The sequence below is a fragment of the Miscanthus floridulus genome, chromosome 11 (assembly GCF_019320115.1).
Source record: "Miscanthus floridulus cultivar M001 chromosome 11, ASM1932011v1, whole genome shotgun sequence".
In the NCBI taxonomy this organism is placed as follows: Eukaryota; Viridiplantae; Streptophyta; class Magnoliopsida; order Poales; family Poaceae; genus Miscanthus; species Miscanthus floridulus.
The window spans coordinates 3,938,216-3,952,489 of record NC_089590.1 but is presented as its reverse complement, the minus strand read 5'-3'; the positions used below and the strand labels follow the sequence as shown (position 1 = coordinate 3,952,489).

General features: G+C 42.1%; 1 protein-coding gene across 1 annotated transcript; it reads left to right on the top strand.

Moving 5' to 3' along the window:
* The first annotated feature begins 829 nt into the window (after positions 1-829).
* LOC136493139 (transcription factor E2FB-like) lies at positions 830-6,330 on the top strand. Its single transcript, XM_066489188.1, has 13 exons — positions 830-1,338; positions 2,630-2,801; positions 2,954-3,010; positions 3,089-3,174; positions 3,301-3,389; positions 3,469-3,523; positions 4,774-4,826; positions 4,927-4,977; positions 5,055-5,103; positions 5,180-5,245; positions 5,340-5,434; positions 5,532-5,748; positions 5,823-6,330. The coding sequence occupies exons 1-13, from the start codon at positions 1,000-1,002 to the stop codon at positions 5,886-5,888; spliced, it is 1,395 nt and encodes a 464-aa protein (XP_066345285.1). The 5' UTR covers positions 830-999; the 3' UTR covers positions 5,889-6,330.
* The last annotated feature ends 7,944 nt before the right edge of the window (positions 6,331-14,274 follow it).

The following is a 14,274-nucleotide window of genomic DNA, read 5'->3' as shown; positions in this document are numbered from 1 at the left end:
ATGGCCTTGATGGCCTACTGGGTAGTCGGCCTAAATATTTTTCTATAATCACAAATTAAATAAGTTTGCAACTGAACCATGATTTTAATTTTATCAATTTTCACTTCCAAAATATAATAATTCCTCAATGTACTTCTAAGCACAGACAATCTTACAAGTTATGACCAATCGTATTTATTAAAAGAAAATAAAGAACACCAATAAATTAAAGGAAAAGTTTATTAATATGAAGAGTAGAATAGGTTCCGGCCTTGACCCATTTTGGAATCTGGGGCCGACCCCTATGACCCATTGACCCTATTTTTATGGTCAGGTCAAGTATCCAATGGGATGACCCGACCTATTCCATCCTTGCCAAAGAACCATGAAAAAGAAAGCCGAAGTCAGATGTTCTTCCGGTAGGAAACCCCTGATAAGATATAATAATAATAAATAAATAAATCAGCGAGGCGGAGAGAAAATAATAGTCTATCTCCTAAATTTTAGTTCATATCTTATCGGATGTTTGGACACATGCATAGAGTATTAAATATAGACTAAAAATAACTAATTACACAGATTGCGACTAATGTGCGAGACGATTTTTTTAAGCCTAATTAGGGCATGATTTGACAACGCGGAACAGCTACAGTAACCATATGATGATGTCGGATTAATTAGATTTAATAAATTTGTCTCGTGGATTACCGAGAACTTCTGTAATTTAGACCAGGCCTGATATATATCCCGTTGAAAAAAGAGACAAAGACTTGCCGAGTTTGTTTATTAACCTTTTCCGTCGCGGCCTCGCCCCCGTTGCTTTGTTTTCCCTCTCTTGTTCTTCCACACACACACACACCCCGTTCCGCGCCCACAAGCTTCCCCCGCGCGGCCGCGCCGCGTCCCGCGTCCCGCACTCCCGCTTCCGCTTCGCTTTCCCTTCCCCACCAAGCAACGCGCAAATCAAAACCCTACTCCGCGCGCGCGCGCGCGCTCTCTCTCTCTCTCCCGCCCGCCTCCATGGACGGCGGCTCCTCCAGCCTCCCCCTCCCCCAACCACCGCCGCCGCAGGTCTACCTCCGCCGCTCCGTGCCGCCGCGCCACGGCCCGCCGGTCCAGGCTGCTCCTAGGGTCCAACTGTTCCGCGCCCCTGCACCCATCCCCATCTTCTCCTCCAAGCCCCTCGCCGCCGTGAGGGTCCCGATTCCTCCTCCTGCTGCTGTTGCTTCAGCTCCCGCTCCCGCGTCGGCCACAGCGCTGACCTCCACCGACCAGCCGCCCCAGCAGCAAGCTGGCACGATGCCCCCGCCTCCGGCTCCAGAGCCTGCGGCGAAGAGGGGACCCAAGACCAAGGCACAGGTGAGTCAATCAAGCTCCCGCGCGCTGGGGTTTTCCTCCCCCCTCATACTTTCGAAGCAGCTAGCTGTTGTTGTTCGAGTTTCGATGTAGCTAAGCTAGCTGTTGTTCGAGTTGATTACGAGCTCGTGCCTCGTGGTCTTTCGGTCTTTTGGTATGCTGCGATGCTCGTTGACGATTATAGTGCTCGATCACTGGCTTGGATCATCCGATGTTCCTCGATGCTATGAATCGATAGATATGCCACCAGTGAAATTGGGGACCTAGCGTGCCCAGCAAATTCTCTGCTTCTTTAGCTTGGCTCCATAATGAATAGAGGTTGCTAATCGAGGGCAATGGCTTAAGTTAACCTATCAAATTCGTTGGCTGTGTAGTCGTCTGTTCCAATGGTTTACTGTATATGGTGATGCAATAAGTCAAATCATTCGGAGTCATTCAGTGGTAGCAGCATTGTGTCATCATGAGTTGGCATATGTGTCTAGGGACTATGATCTGGGTTTGGGTGTCCACTGAAGCTTCAGTTTTCCTCAATGATGTGTACAAGCAGCATTTTCAGCATGCGAAAACTGAATCAGTCGGGTTCATTGGTGGCATCAGCAGGGCTATTTGTGAAGTTGGCTGTTTCAGGAATAGCATCCATGATGCGATTTATCAATTGATAGTTGCAAGTTGCCTGTGCTTGATGAATGTGATTGGTTTGAATAAGACTTTCAGATTATGCTCTGTGGTGCTTCCCATGTTGGAACTGATCTGCAGACTGCACACATTTTTTTTCAGTTCTATGCAAGGCATCGTCGTGTCATTAGCTTAGATCATGCCATTTGGAACAGGTTCTGCAGGAGTAAATGCATAAACAATTGTTGTCGGTTGTCTGTTAAAGTTTAGATCGTTATCTGCATATGTCTAGGGCTTTGGGTTTGAGACCTCATGGTATTTGGCATTATGAAACTGTCCTGTTACTTATAGTGCAGGACTTAGCCACGAATAATATGCAAGGTTTCATGAGTGTGTATGCATTGTCTTTTATGTACCTAACCTAATATGATTGCCGCTCCTTGGAATGAGAGTCTCATACTTTGAAAAATTGGTTTGCTCACTTTTCTTTCTTTTTTAATCTTCTTTAGTTAATTTAATAGTGTACTATTTCTAGACTCATGAATGTATTAGTTGATCTTCAGCAATAATCTAATATATTAAGGTGGCTGCGTGATTTGTTACATTCTTGTTTTATTAGTGTGCTATTGCTGTAGTATGTTTGTTGACAGTCTTCATGTACATATTCCCAATATTGTAGTCGAATGAGCAAAACAGTGGAGAATATTCTCAATCTGTAAACAACATGGTAGAGACTGCGCAAGGGCATGATAAGGAGACTACCCCTGGACCTGTAAAAGCTACCAAGAGGATTAAAAAACTAAAGGCTTCTAAACACAACTTGGGCACCTCAAATTCTGGAGCAATTGAAGGTATGTTGTTGCTAATTTTCTTATTTAACTTACATGTTCTGCATCATTTGTTGGTAAAAGTTCCATGTTGCCATTTCTAATCGGATTTGTTCGTTTAATGGCCATTTATTGGCTTTTACTTGTAGCTGATGGGATCACATTTTTTTATTCAGGAGATGCTGATCCTTCTTTATCTTCATTAAACCACTGCCGCCATGACAGCTCACTAAGTTTGTTCTCCCGTTCTCCCCTGTACCAAATTTAAGATGCTATCTTCGCTTGTTTATTTATCATTAGCTTGTTAACAGGTCTGCTGACAAAGAAGTTCATCAACCTGCTTCAAGGAGCTGAAGATGGGACCCTTGATTTAAACAAAGCAGCTGAGACATTGGAGGTCTGCTTTGGCATAAACAAACACGCCCCCCCCCCCCCCCCCCCCCCCCCCCCCCCCTCCCTATTTTGCATTCCTACTAATCTGGGGGGCAAGTTCCTTGATGTATTGTATTTCTCGATTCTGCAGGTGCAAAAGAGGAGGATGTATGATATAACAAATGTTCTAGAAGGTGTTCATTTAATTGAAAAGGGACTTAAGAATATGATTCGCTGGAAGTGAGTGTCATCTGTTTCTGTTTTCCAGCATATTTTACAGTTATTTATAGCTTCTACTCATGAAATAATATATTGAAAGGGGATTTGACATGTCGAAGCCTAAGGACATAGAATGCCAAATTTCTTCATTGAAGGTACACTATGTTACTTGATTATATGATCCCTACTTTTCATTTCTAGGCCTTTTGGTCTTTGTATGTTGACCGGTTCCTTCTACCTGTAATATTGATGTGCAAGTCTCTTACATATTTGAGAAATAAATTTGTTTTTGCTTGATTATTTTTAATCTTAACACTAGTTTTAACTATTTGTGGAAAATTGTGACCCTCATCTTTTGTCTCTATTTTGTTCACAAATCTAAAATTTAGAAAACAGACATCAGACCATGAACAACCTCCCCTTTCTTAGTGCTGTTAAGCTAGCAGAACAACTTTTTAGTACCCTTTCTTGATTCTTAGTCCAGTTAAGATAGAGAGTACTAAGTTCGGACATTTATGTCGTGGCTTAACTAACATCGTGCATTTTTAATTGTATCATTTAAGGTCAATAGTTACAGAATTTTTGAAATTGAAGTCACTCATCAATACTTCTTCAGTACAATTATATCTAACGTGCTTTGGAGTTTGGAACTCGCCATGCTGGCCACTTTCTGGTATTCATTTGGTCATGTATTCAGGACAGATCAAATGATAAATGTGGCCTCATCTCAATGTCCTGAGTAGCATGCAGTGCAAGTGAATAAGGAAAGTGTTTCAGTAATGTATAATGTGTAGGAACGATTTGGTTGATGCAACCTACATGCTTATGCCTGTAAAGAAAGAAGCCATCAGCCCATCACATCTGTAGACAGAATTTCCTCTTTTGAGGGTATTCTCATGTGCAGCATTTTGGTATTTCCATTGCCATGAAATATTAGTATACCCATCTTCTGACTGTTTACACGTGTTATGGGACGTGGGCCAGTGGCACGCCCGAGGTAGCAAGCCAGCCACATAGTCATGCAAGCCAAGGAGTATCAGGCGCAAGGGAATTAGGATGGTCTGTTGAGGATTATTATATTCTAGATAGATATGATTTGTTAGGGTTAGGTTGGATCTTACTTAAGAGTCTAGCAATCCTCTCTCTCTATATAAAGGGTGGCAGTGTATCAAACAAATCACGCAATGAAAAAGAATTAATTCCAAATCCCCCAATACTCTAGCCTCCCTCCAAGCCGACTTTGCCTGGCAATCTTCCTAGCAATGGTTATCCTCTAATTCTAATGAATACGGTTCATAAAAACACGACACTACATTTGAACAATAGCATTTTGGCCTGCAGTTTTCTGTAGATTTCCATCTAATCCTATGGTTATAACAACTTGGTGTGTTTTGATTATCTGCAGGAAGAACTTGAATCTCTCTATGATGAAGAGTTCAGGTTGGATGACGAAATAAGGTAAGTTCTTTCCATGAGAGTAACAAGAAAATGAGATGCCTCCTGCTTCCTTCTTTTTTACCTCCTCCCTGCCTTTTGATTAGCAATTGCTGGTGTGCAGGGAAGCAAAAGACAAAATACAAGCCCTCACCCTAGACGAGGATAAAAGAAAGTAAAATTCTAATCTCTTGTATCTGCAATAATTTTATGGATGTATAGTCAGCTGAGTCCTTCAATCTGTCTGATTAGGTTGTTATATCTTTTGAAGGAAGATATAAATAAGATTCCTCACTTTCAGGTTAGAACTTGTCAGAACAAACTTTTCTTTCTTGCAAACTATGAAATTATGTCAACAAGATTCCCATTTACTGCAGGGATCCACTGTTATCGCTATAAATGCTCCTCACGGAACTTGTGTTGAAGTTCCAGACCCTAATGCGGTACACAATCCTCATATACCATTAGCTACATAGTAGTAGACTTGTAAGTGAAAAAAGGTCTTTGTGATTCTAACACTTATTATTTTGTTACCAGGATCAGTACATGTATGGGAATCTGGGTTTGCAAGAGAAGCACTACAAAATTGTCCTGAGAAGTTCAATGGGTCCTATTGATTGCTATTTGATAAGGTAAGCTACTGATAAATGTTTTAATTGTAGAATTCTGTCCTGTGTTCTCTGTCTTGAAAATGCTAATTTGTAGCCAATTTTTATGTTTCCCCACCAGTGACCGTCAGGAGATATTTAACCCAGACCAGCTGGTGGCAGCAGACAGATTAGAACCTGCAGTTGCTACTGATAGTTCTCAAGCTTTGCAGCAGATGGATTGTGATCCAAATCAGGCACCGGAAAAGGAATGGAGCAATGGTGGCTGCATGCATACAACAGAACCATCCAGAAAGCAAGAAAATGGCATTATGAGAATCGTTCCATCAGATTCCGATGTAAGGAATCCTACTCCACATCAGACATCATGGCAGTCTTGTTAACATGATGCTTAGAGTTCTTGCTTTTGCAGGCTGATGCTGATTACTGGCTCGCTTCTGTCGTTGATGCTAGTATGACAGATGCATGGGGCACATAGTGGACGGATCCTCAGACTTACGGCTCTAACATGTCCCTTAGACAAAATAGAATGAGTCTGCACTGCACAATTGCATTGGGGCTGGATCAGTAGGATACCTTTAATCTCCATGCTCTGGCCCCCGTTAACCAACAAAGCAAAAGGATATATGGTAGGCAGTAAATCTTGTACATTGGCAGCATAATTGTAGTTGTTACTCTGTTTCATCGACAGTTCAGATAGAATCAGCAAGTGCGGTAGGTCTCAGCTTAAACTTACCATTGGCCTTCGCTTTTCTTTGAACGGACTGTGTATAGCAAGTTAGAGGGCAGCACAGTCTGAAAGAAGGCCGTCAGTGTATGTTATGTTATCTGGTCTTCTTTTATCTGAAGAGCAGTAATATTGTACATCCTGACTATCACCAGTCAATTACCAATAACAGATCTATAGAGCTTATACAATTGTTTTACATGATTTCTAGTCTCGTTTATGAATGCATTGTTGTTGTTGTTGTTGTTTCTGAATGCATTGGATGTACGGTCTCGTTTGGTGCCTTGCTAAACTTGTCATAGAAGCTGTTTTTATTTCTTTCTATTTCTACTGTGGATCCAAACTTTGCTCCTGTTCTGTGTCTTTGGTACATTTTGTCTTTGCATTGATGCCATATGGCCCTGGTCATCTCAAGTTGTGTTATGTTGGAGCTTAAAACTGTGATTCTGTTTGAAGCTATGTTGTATGTATATGCCTTTTTTCTTTTGCTTGTTCCTGTATATTGAACAGCATACTATTTATCTCAAATTCGATAGGTCCTTTCAGATCACATATGGCACCATATTTTCTTTCTTTTTTGGCACCTTATCATCACCAATTTCATCATACAGTATCCGTAGCTTCCAAATTGCCTGCTGGTTCGTTGGCCAATGAACCAATTTCATCATATAGATTTATTTATATTTAACAAGCATAAACCTAAATAAAATCTATAACTAAGCTATACATGATCTAATGAGTATGAATTTTTACTACAGTTTAAGCATACAATAATTAACCCATCATAAAAATTTCACCATAATTGGACCATAGAAATTGTAGTTATGAATTATTCCATTTAATTACAGCTAAAGCTACAGCAAAAATTTTGTACTAAAGCATACCATATTATATGTTTACTGTGTAGATCTACTCATGTGGAGTCTAACAAAATTGGATTTTCTATTTTATGATTTTTCTATGATTTATTATAATTTTTTAAAGATTCGGCCGAAATAAATAAAAAAGAAAAAGACAAAACCATATTTAAAACCGCTTATAACAGGGCCTGGGAGGTAGGATGGACGGTTTTAAAAGTTGAGGGAGGTGTTTTGCCCGGTTTTGAAGTTTGGGAGAAAAAGCGGACTTTCGCCAAACGGAGGTAATAAGGACTTTTTTCGTTCCACAACTAGTATAGGATACAAAGCTTTTGTGACCGGTTTGGTTTGAGGATGAAGTGCGAGAACAAATGTCTGGCTGCCAACATGGCCATGTCGCTTAATCTTAAGCTGGCCAGACGAACTGGTGGCTTGCAACACCGTACCAGTTGTAGCACCGATCAAAATATAACAGATCGCCGGATTTTGGCTGGGAAATCAAGAAATGTGTATAGCAGGAAATTATGGAACGAGTTAAAAAAAACAACAACTTTACCAAAGAGTCGTTATATATTTTCGCGCGGTGCTCTCTGCTCACTCACAGGCGTATTCGTGTTGGCCGCGCTACGCCTAGTAGGTGCCAAAACAAAGAGACTAGTAACAAGCAAAAGGCATTTGCCTGCCACGTCTCATAATCACAGTGTATATAGGGCGTGTCTCAGAATCACTGCCTTGTCCTCGTGCCGCATGGACAGATCTATATACACTACTGGATGCGGACGCACCACAAAATATCAAAAAATCAATAATTATGATCAAATTTTCACCATATTAATACCTTATACGGTAAAATCATATGTACCCGTAAGACAAAGCACCCTCCCTCGCTCTAGCCCCACCCCTAGGTGTGTGTGGGCTAACAACTGCGTAGCCTCTAGTGGATCACTCATGTACTGTACGTATGCCATGCATGGGGTAGGTAGTACGGTAACCATGAGCACGACGGCACCGGCACCACAGAACGAATCACAGAGAGAGGCTCCCATGCAAAGGCCGAAAGCGACGTGTACGTGAAGTGGAGTGGAGAATCTAGCCGAGCCGCTCGATCGCGATCGGCGCGGAGAAAGACACGGCCGGGTGCCGCCCCTCTTTTCCTTTTCGCCGCGCCAGGTCTTTGTGGTCTGTGGACATGAGCGTCGCGGGGCTCACGGCCATGCGACGGGAATCGCTTTTTCTCGCCGCCTGGCCTGGGGTGAGCGCGCGTCGCGACATCCACCGTCGACGGGAGGGAGCACAGTTTTATGCTGATTCCGTGATTCGAAGGACCTTTTATTTTTTTAAAAAAATACATTGAAATCAACACTTCCTTTTATTTTCTTATTATTACATGTGTCGATATCCCCGTACATATAAGCACTAGGTATCCATATGATATGTTTCTTCCCAAATATACCCCCTCGGCCCCAAAAAGATACTTCTAAATCATGCATGTTAGGTACTTAGGTTAAAATATATAGATTCTAACCGAATTTATATTTAAAAATATATCAAAATTTATATTATACTAAATAAGTATCGTTACATTTGTCGTGATATACACATTCTCTTTTTTCCATAGTAATACCTGTCGATAGTATTTTTTTATAAATTTAATCCAACCTAAAGTAGTTTGACTGGATCTAGGATATATTGCATTCTTTTTGAAAACTTCACCATGATCACTTCCATGTTGGCAGTACCAAATGTCAATGCATCCATCAAAGCAAGGGAAAAACTGCACTGAAGGTACAAGTGTACGAGTGGTCAAGGGCACATTTGATTGACTAGATGACGGCTATGTTACTATTGTGTTTGTAAATAATAATTTATATGTTTTATTACTACCCCTTCCACTCACAGATAAGTGATTTTGTATAATATATTATGTTTTGTTATTCAACCTGACATTCAAAAGCAGTCTCGTTAATGTATATAAATTTTCTCTTTGTGCTGTGCATAAAAATAATACTCCCTCCATTTTCTAAATAGTCAGTCATTTTGTCTTTTACTAGGTATTTACTCCCCCGTCATGTAATATAGTGCATTCTAGCATTCAAAATTTGTCTTCAAATATAATGCATTCTAGGGATAAAAACTAATTTTACATTAAATACTTTCCATTTATCAAATAATCACCATTAATCACGTTGATGATAGCGTCTGATTAGAAAATAAAATGAGGATACGTGCGTCTTTTATGTTCTCTCTTAATTTGTCTTAAAATTCCTAGAATGTACTGTATTACAGGACAGATGTAGTAGCTTTTACTAGGTATTTACTCCCTCTACCCTGTTTTAATAGTCGTTTTAGCTTTCAAAAACCTAGTTCAACGAAGATTTTTTGGACCTGGACGTTGCGTGTGTCCATATGCATGGAGGAGGCCTGTGAATGTAGACATATTAAAATGGGACAGAGGGAGTAGATTCTAGACATAATATATATGTAGATGCATAGCAAAATCTATTTATCTAGAATAGTCAAAACATCTTAAGGTTTAGAATGGATGGAGTATATCATAACAAAACTAGGTGTTGGCGTACCCAGTGCAGAAAGCTACTCCCTCTGTGGAAAGGTGTCAGTGACAAGCCTTACCCTCGCCTGTGCAATGCGAGGAGACTGCGACTCGAACCTGAGACCTTCTGGTCACAGGCGGTAAGACTCTACCGCTTGCACCAGGCCCGCCCTTTATAACAAATCTAGGTGTTATAGAGATCGCGTCTCAATTGCAATGTATGTCACTTATTTTGTGGCTGATAATGCATTTGATTTTATTAGATAGTGACATGACATTCAAATAAGAAAAAGAAAAATAAACAAATTAAACATGAGAGTAATGTCGATGCGGGATCCACAGGATACCCCGCAAGGGAGAGAGAAGATCTAGTCCAACTAGGATTCTTCCTATGTAATCTTAGTAGTAGAACTATTAAGTAATCCTACTAGGAAATCTCATTGTAAACCAACTAGGACTCTGACCTCCTGACTATATAAAGGAGGGCAGGGCTCCTGAGAGAAGAGGACGACAATTGTACAACACAACATATCACAATCAATCCAACGCAAAGGCTAACGCCGACTGGACGTAAGGTTATTACTCGATCTACGATCGAGGGCCTGAACCAGGATAAATTGACTGTCTCTTGTGTTAACCATTGAGTTCAGCATACACCGAAGCCTGAACATACTGCCCCGGATACCCCCGTGGCAGGCTATCGGTGGTGAAACATCGACAGCTGGCGCGCCAGGTAGGGGCTTTCGGTGACTTTGCATCCAAGAGCTCGATGGACCTCGACAACATAATCTTCCCGACGGGATCAACTTTTATCTTTGGCTCATGGATCTACGAGGCAGACAACAACGGCAAGCTTCAGGGCCATCTCCTCAAAGATCCAGATCATCATAAAGAATTTCCTATTTCAACAACTACGACAAATCAGCTCACTAGAAGATTCGCGCAGCTCATAGTATCCGATTCAAATCAGATTTCACGGCCACGCGTATCCGATTCGAATTCAAGTTCCAAGGCGAAGTTTTATCCGAGTGCTTTCAAGAAACCGAGTTCTTTTTTGGTAAGATTCCAGAGCACAACCCAAAACAACTCGGATTACCCTCAGAGTTCTTTCAAGAAGTCGAGTTCTTTTCCATTTGGGCTCGACAACATAGCAAAATCCTATCAGGGACAGTTCAAAAGATCCTTTAATCCAATGTTCGGGATACCACTGACAGGAGCCCAGGAGGGTCTCGTGCTAACGATAACATCGCAAGACTGTATCATCCACTGGCTAGGTTCCGTTCCTGAAGATAGCGGAACCCAACTAGTCGGCACAACAACAGCAGCTATTCTACCTTACCAAGAAGGAGACTCGATCTACGACATTGAGGCATCTACTAAAGTTATCAGCGACTCCGACAGCATGAGAACTAACGCCAATAACAGAACGGCTCACGCACGAGAAGTGCTCATGGTTCGACGTCCTCGGTCACCATTAAATCCCCCGGAAGCACCCGATATTAGGTCATCAGATGAATCAGAATCCAACATATCACCCTTTGCCTAGGGCTACGATGGAGAAACCGAGAGTCAGAAACAAGCTAGAGAAAGAAAAAACAAGTTGAAGCAAGGGCGCCAACACTGTGCTAGGCAACGCAGGGAAGCTTGGATCAGATATGAGTCAGAGTTGGTTGAGTACGACAAAAGAAAATTGCAGCGAGAAGTCGAAGGAAGACGCACGGCAAATACGCCTTACGATAAGATTCGAGAAGCATTAGAAGAACTCGGAGCAACTTTACATCCTGGTGAGAAGTATGAACGGCTCCAGGACTTGCTCCGATCAACGATCCCGAGAACGCATGAAGAGAGAGCTCGATCAAGACTACCTGCCAGATCAACAACCCACAGGCAAAAAGATCAAAATCAAAGGAAATCCGCTTTCGAAAGACTTGGACCGAGTGGAAGCCATGACGGAGGAAGTAGAAAGGAACATAATCAAGGCCACCGATTTGAACGACCAAGGAAGACCAGGAGTAGGGTGCCTACCCAGACAACCTCACAAGATTATTCCCATCAAAACAACAGTTGGCCAGAAGAAGGTGCCGAATCCGAATTCAAAGAAACCAGAACACACGACAGATTCCCCTGTTTCGCGAACAGGCTTGCATTGGTACGATTACCTCACAAATTCAAACCGTCTAACCACTCCAAGTATGATGGCAAAACTAAACCAAGGCAATGGCTTAGAATATATTCACAATCAATTGAACTAGCCGGAGGAGACGACGATATCAAAACCCTGTTCTTTCCCATGGCACTGGAAGCCATGCCCCTCCAATGGTTCGACAAACTGAATCCAGGATCTATCAGAAATTGGGAGGATTTGCAAAGAGCTTTTTGTGAGAATTTCGCAGGAATCATTACACACCCAATCACTCATGCAGAACTAAAAGGACTCAAGCAAAAGGGAGGTGAAAGTCTCAGAAATTACTATCGACGATTCGGTGAACTACGAGCTCAAGTGCATGACATAATCGAACGAGAAGTAATTGAAGCTTTCTCTCACGGAATCATGGCTAGGTGGCAATTTCAAGACTTCTGCAAAGAAAATCCGAGAAACAATGAAGAATTTAGACGAACAGTAGAAAAAATAATTACTGCAGAAGAAAAAACACGAGAGAGGTTCCCGGACAGAAGCAACCCGGACAACTCGGACAAGCAAAATCACCGAAATAGCAGACATCAAGAAAGAAAACGTAGACCAGACAATACTGTGGCAATGGCCGACAAATCAAAGAAGTTTTCCAAACCCAGAAGATATGATGACATTGAAAACATATGTTGCCCATTGCACCCTAATGGGAGGCACACCATCAGAAATTGCTACACTTTCAATGATCGATACACAAGAAAAGATAGTAAGGAAAACACCAAAGAGGACAATCAGAAAAGAGATGAAGACAACCACGAGGACAAAGGATTCCAAAAACCCAGGGGAACGGTAGCAGTGATCTTCTCAGGGGCTCTGGATTGCAGAAGCAAACATCAAGAAAAACTAGCACTACGGACCATTATGACAGCAGAACCGGCTACCCCAAGATATCTCAATTGGTCACAGTATCCTATCCAATTTACCAGAGAAGACCAATGGACTAGCGTGGGAAACGCAGGCCACTATCCACTGGTTCTAGATCCAACTATTGCTGGTATGACCGTCACCAAAGTACTAATCGATGGGGGAGCTGGACTCAACATCATCTTTTCATAAACTCTAAGGAAAATGGGACTACAACTCGCCGGGATGATCACGCCAACAAGCACACCTTTTTACGGAATAGTACCTGGCAAAGCAGCCATGCCACTCGGACAAATTACTTTACCTGTTACTTTTGGAACTCCTTCAAACTACCGAACAGAGTTTATCAAATTTGAGGTCACTGACTTCGATTCGTCATATCATGCAATCCTCGGACGCCCAGCACTGGCCAAATTCATGGCAATACCACATTATCCGTACTTACTGCTTAAAATGCCAGGACCCAACGGTATCCTTTCTCTTCGAAGTGATTTGAAGCGTGCTTTTGACTGTGACGTTCAGGCGATCCAAATTGTAGCTAAAGCACAAGCCGACAATGGAAGAAAAGAAATAGCCGCAATCGCTGCAGAGACAAGCCAAGAAGAATTAGAAATACCGGCTAAAAAGCCCAGCATCATCGCACCACCAAAAGAAGCCGACGTCAAGCAAATCGACTTAGGCATAGGCGATACCTCCAAGACAACAACCATCAGTGCTCACCTCTCGGCAAAATAGGAACTCGCGCTTACCAACTTTCTTCGAGACAACAAAGATATCTTCGCTTGGAAGCCGGCCGACATGCCAGGAGTCCCAAGGGAGTTGGCTGAGCACAGAATTGATGTTAATGAAAGCTCCAAGCCTGTAAAGCAACAGCTACGACGATTCTCACCCGACAAAAAGGCAGCAATTAAAAAGGAAATAACAAAACTGATGGCAGCCGGATTCATCAGGGAAACCCTTCATCCAGACTGGCTAGCAAACTCAATCTTTGTGCAGAAGAAAAACATGGACGAGTGGCGCATGTGCGTCGACTATACAGATCTCAACAAACATTGCCCAAAAGATTCGTTCGGGCTACCACGCATTGACCAGATAGTTGACTCAACAGTAGGATCTGCACTATTATCTTTTCTCGATTGCTATTCAGGGTATCACCAGATCGCACTAAAAGAACAAGACCAGAGCAAGACATCTTTCATCACCCCGTTTGGTGCCTACTGCTACAAGACCATGTCGTTTGGACTAAAGAATGCTGGCGCCACGTACCAAAGAGCTATCCAAACTTGCCTTGGGAATCAAATCGGTGAAAATGTGGAAGCATACATGGACGATGTAGTGGTGAAAACAAAGAACCCAGACACTCTGATTGAAGATTTAAAGCAAACCTTCGAAAACTTGAAGAGATGGAGATGGAAATTGAACCCAAACAAATATGTATTTGGAGTTCCCTCAGGACAACTACTCGGATTTTTGGTCAGTCAGCGCGGGATCGAAGCCAGCACCAAGCAAATTCGAGCTATAACAGAAATGGGCCCACCTAGAAGTATCAAAGATGTGCAGAAACTAACAGGATGCATGGCGGCCCTCAACCGTTTCATATCAAGACTCGGAGAAAAGGGGTTACCTTTCTTTAAACTACTAAAGAAGACGGATAAGTTTGAGTGGACAATAGAG

What these genes read in the sequence shown, in the direction of transcription:
- LOC136493139 (XM_066489188.1), top strand. Translation starts at nt 1,000, where the DNA reads ATGGACGGCGGCTCCTCCAGCCTCCCCCTCCCCCAACCACCGCCGCCG. An exon ending in CCGCCATGACAGCTCACTAA is followed by an intron (nt 3,011 to 3,088) that starts GTTTGTTCTCCC and finishes GCTTGTTAACAG; the next exon opens with GTCTGCTGACAAAGAAGTTC. An exon ending in ATTGATTGCTATTTGATAAG is followed by an intron (nt 5,435 to 5,531) that starts GTAAGCTACTGA and finishes TTTCCCCACCAG; the next exon opens with TGACCGTCAGGAGATATTTA.